The 3474-nt window shown below is 48.2% G+C and overlaps 1 protein-coding gene across 1 annotated transcript; it reads left to right on the top strand.

Annotated features, from left to right (window-relative positions):
• Window positions 1–378: 378 nt before the first annotated feature.
• Window positions 379–2687, top strand: LOC100494464 (E3 ubiquitin/ISG15 ligase TRIM25). Its single transcript, XM_002941330.5, has one exon. The coding sequence runs from the start codon at window positions 622–624 to the stop codon at window positions 2215–2217; it is 1596 nt and encodes a 531-aa protein (XP_002941376.3). The 5' UTR covers window positions 379–621; the 3' UTR covers window positions 2218–2687.
• Window positions 2688–3474: the final 787 nt, after the last annotated feature.

Raw genomic sequence — 3474 nt, 5'->3', positions numbered from 1 at the left:
TTTTTGGTATTTTGCGCTATTGGCACCATGGAAGCGGGATTTGCTTACACCAGTACTAGGCTGAAAAACGCCATGTGTGGTTGTGCGGCGTTTTTTAGGCTGAGAAAAAACGCAAAGAAAAACGCAGCGAAAAAAAATGCGGCGAACCCAAATTGCGAACATACGCGGAAAGTTCGCGAACACACCCGATGTTCGCGCGGATTAGTTCACCGGTGAACAGTTCGCTACATCTCTAGTGCCAAGTAGGTTCAGGAACTGGTCAAATTGCCCTTTTGGGAGTCAAGAAGAAATGTTTCCCCCTGTTGAGGCAAATAGGAGAGGTTTCAGATCAAGTTTTTATAATCCTCTGGATGGACGAGCAGTCAGACAGGATCATCTAGGAAAAAACTAGAACTTGATGGACGTGTGTCTTTTCCATCCTAAATTACTAACTAATAACCCCTCATTCATTTCCTGTTACAGTAAAAGGGATAAAAGAATGGGGGGTTATAGGGTTAACAGGAAGCTCATGTACAAGCAATAATCCTGCCCCACCCTGTGTGAGAGGGGGAGATAAACAAGTCCAACTGGTTATAGAGAGAGAGGAGCTTTCAGTTTGGTTTCTTGTTCCTGATTCCAGCGATGGCGGCTGCTGATCTGAGAGACGAGCTGAGCTGCTCCATCTGCCTGAGCATTTATACTGATCCGGTATCCCTGCCCTGTGGCCATAACTTCTGCCGGGGCTGCATTGGGAGAACATGGGACACCCAGGAGGAGACTTTCCTTGAAAATCCTTCTTGCCCTGAATGCAGACAAAGATGTCAAAGGAGAACTGAACTGGCAATAGACTGGAAGCTGCGTGGCCTGGTGGAGCGGTTCTGTCCGACTGAGACAGAGCCGGGGGAGACTGGGATCTTCTGCACTTACTGTCTCCTCTCTCCTGTACCTGCTGCTAAATCCTGTCTCCTGTGTGAGGCTTCTCTGTGTGATACCCACCTGAGGGGGCACTGCCAGTCAGCAGAACATGTACTCACTGAGCCCACCGCTTCCTTTATGGGGAGAAAATGTTCTGTACATCACAAGGTTCTGGAGTATCACTGCTGGAAGGAATCTGCCTGTATCTGTGCATCCTGCTGCCTGGCCGGGGAGCACCGGGGCCACAGGGTGGAGCTGCTGAGTGAGGCCTCTGAGAAGAAGAAAGAGAAACTGAGGAAAGTTCTGGAGAAACTGACCCCAGAGAGAGAGGAGACTGAGAGAGGAGCCCAGAGGCTGCAGGAGCGCAGGAGAGAAGTGGCAGAAGTGGCAGCCGGTGAGACAGAGAGAGTCACTGCCCTGTTTAGGGGCATCAGGGAAGAGCTGGAAGCCCTAGAGAAGCGACTCCTGAGTGACATCTCCAGGCAGAAAGAGGAGCTCACACTTACACTCACTGAGCTGATCCAACAGCTGGAAATAAAGAAGGATGAGCTGTCCAGGAAGATCCGTCACATTGAGGAGCTGTGCAACATGGCAGATCCACTCACTGTCCTACAGGAACAATGGGAATCCCATGGAGCTGCCTTTTGTGGGGCTGAGGGGGCAGATACTGAGGGCAGAGAGAGAGGGGGTATAAAGGTCCCGGCTGTAGGGGATCTGGATGTGGGTCGGATCTCAGAGACATTACTCACAGGCTTAGCTGGGATTGTGACTGGGGTAGAGGGATGGATCTATGGGCAGGAGGCTACAGAGCTGGTACTGGATACAAACACGGCTGGGAATGATGTATCTGTATCAGGGGACGGGAAATCTGCTTCCTACTCACGTACAGACCAGCGTCGCCCACAAACCCCAGAGAGATTTCAGGTTCCTCAGGCTTTAAGCAGCAGGAGTTTCCCCTCAGGGCGACATTACTGGGAAGTGGAGGGCAATGAATCAGGGGGCTGGGGGGTAGGGGTGGCCTATCCCAGTATAGAGAGGGGTGGGGGTCAGTCTCTCATTGGGAATAATAACAAGTCCTGGTGTTTGGACAGAGGGGATAATAACTATACAGTGACACATGACAGGAAAGACACACAGTTACCCCACGTCCCTTCCTGCAGGAGAATCAGGATCTCATTGGACTATGAGGCCGGACACCTGTCCTTTTATGAGCTGAGTGAGCCAATCAGGCACTTACACACCTTCACTGCCTCCTTCACTGAGCCCCTTCATGCTGCATTCTGGGTATGGGGGGTTGGTGACTGGGTGAGAATCATTAGTTAGGGCCCCGCCCACTGCCCAGCAGGAACCCCATTCCCAGAGCTGCCCTTAGCCCTGTGATGCCAGGAAAGGAAGGGGGTGCAGGACTCAGTGACTGGGGTGCCATTATAACTACACAATACAGTGGGTGCAGGGTGCATAGATGTGTATATGTGTAATTACTGCAGGGAAGCAGCTCTGACTCACACAGGGGGTTATTATATTGGGGTGAAACCCCCCCAAACTGTTCTTTGGCTTCAGCTGATTCTTCTTATTTTTAGCGCCCCCCATTTTCTAAATGCTACTCCTCCTACTGTTTTAGGGGTACAAAACCCAAATTCTCTACACTTCTTTGCCCTATAGCGGAGCAGGCTGCTTGTGCTTTAATAAGTGATCTTGCCCCCCGCCTTTTTCTGGCACCGCTCCGAACCCCCCAATTTTTCTATTCACTTTGACAGGGAAGATTTTCAACCTTCTGTCACTCTTACAGCTTTGAGGCCACAGTCCCCAAACTTGAATAACATAATTATGGGGTCCCCCTGAATGAAAATATGATATTTATTGGATGCCCAAATATGGGCGGAGTTACAAACAGCCAATCAGATTTTACCTTTTGACTTTCATTGGGGAAAACCAACCTGCTGCCATTTTTACAGTATTAACACCGGGGGGCCCAAATTCTTCATAGTTAGTCACTAGGGGACTGCAGTTTTAGTTTTGAAAAAAAGTGGGTGGAGCCATCAACACCCAATCAGATTCTATCAATTGAATTGTATTTATTTAAAATGCTGCTGTTCTTTCACTATTTACACCAGTGTCCCAAACTTTTCCCAGTTTGTCACCAGGGGACTAAGGTTAAAGGTTAGAAAAAGGGGGCAGGGCCACCAACCGCCAATCAGATGTCACTCAGTGGGGAAATTTAAATTGCTGCCATTCAGACACTATTAAAACCAGGGTCCATACACTTTGTACAGTATGTCACTTTTCACACAGTTTGGGCTATTGTAATTGGCTGCTGTGTCATTTCCCTGGGGCTCTTGTGCTTTAGCCAAACACTGGCAGTGTGCTGGTATCTCTATGTGAGGGTCCGGATTCTTTTTGTTTAAAGAAAATATACATTAAATGAAAAGAAAGAATATTGATGAATGTAAATTAGAAGTGTAATATTCATATTGATCACTAATCTTTACATTGGTAAAATTGGGGTCTTTTGGATTTTTTATTTACATACGCATTTACCTTTGGGTCGTAACTACGAGTTTGATGTTACATGTTTCTGCA

This window comes from Xenopus tropicalis, chromosome 1 (genome assembly GCF_000004195.4).
Source record: "Xenopus tropicalis strain Nigerian chromosome 1, UCB_Xtro_10.0, whole genome shotgun sequence".
In the NCBI taxonomy this organism is placed as follows: domain Eukaryota; kingdom Metazoa; phylum Chordata; class Amphibia; order Anura; family Pipidae; genus Xenopus; species Xenopus tropicalis.
The sequence above is the reverse complement of the archived record's forward strand: the minus strand, read 5'-3'. Positions and strand labels throughout refer to the sequence as shown.

Excerpts from the sequence above, each read along its gene's own strand:
- LOC100494464 (XM_002941330.5), top strand. The coding sequence starts at position 622 with ATGGCGGCTGCTGATCTGAGAGACGAGCTGAGCTGCTCCATCTGCCTG.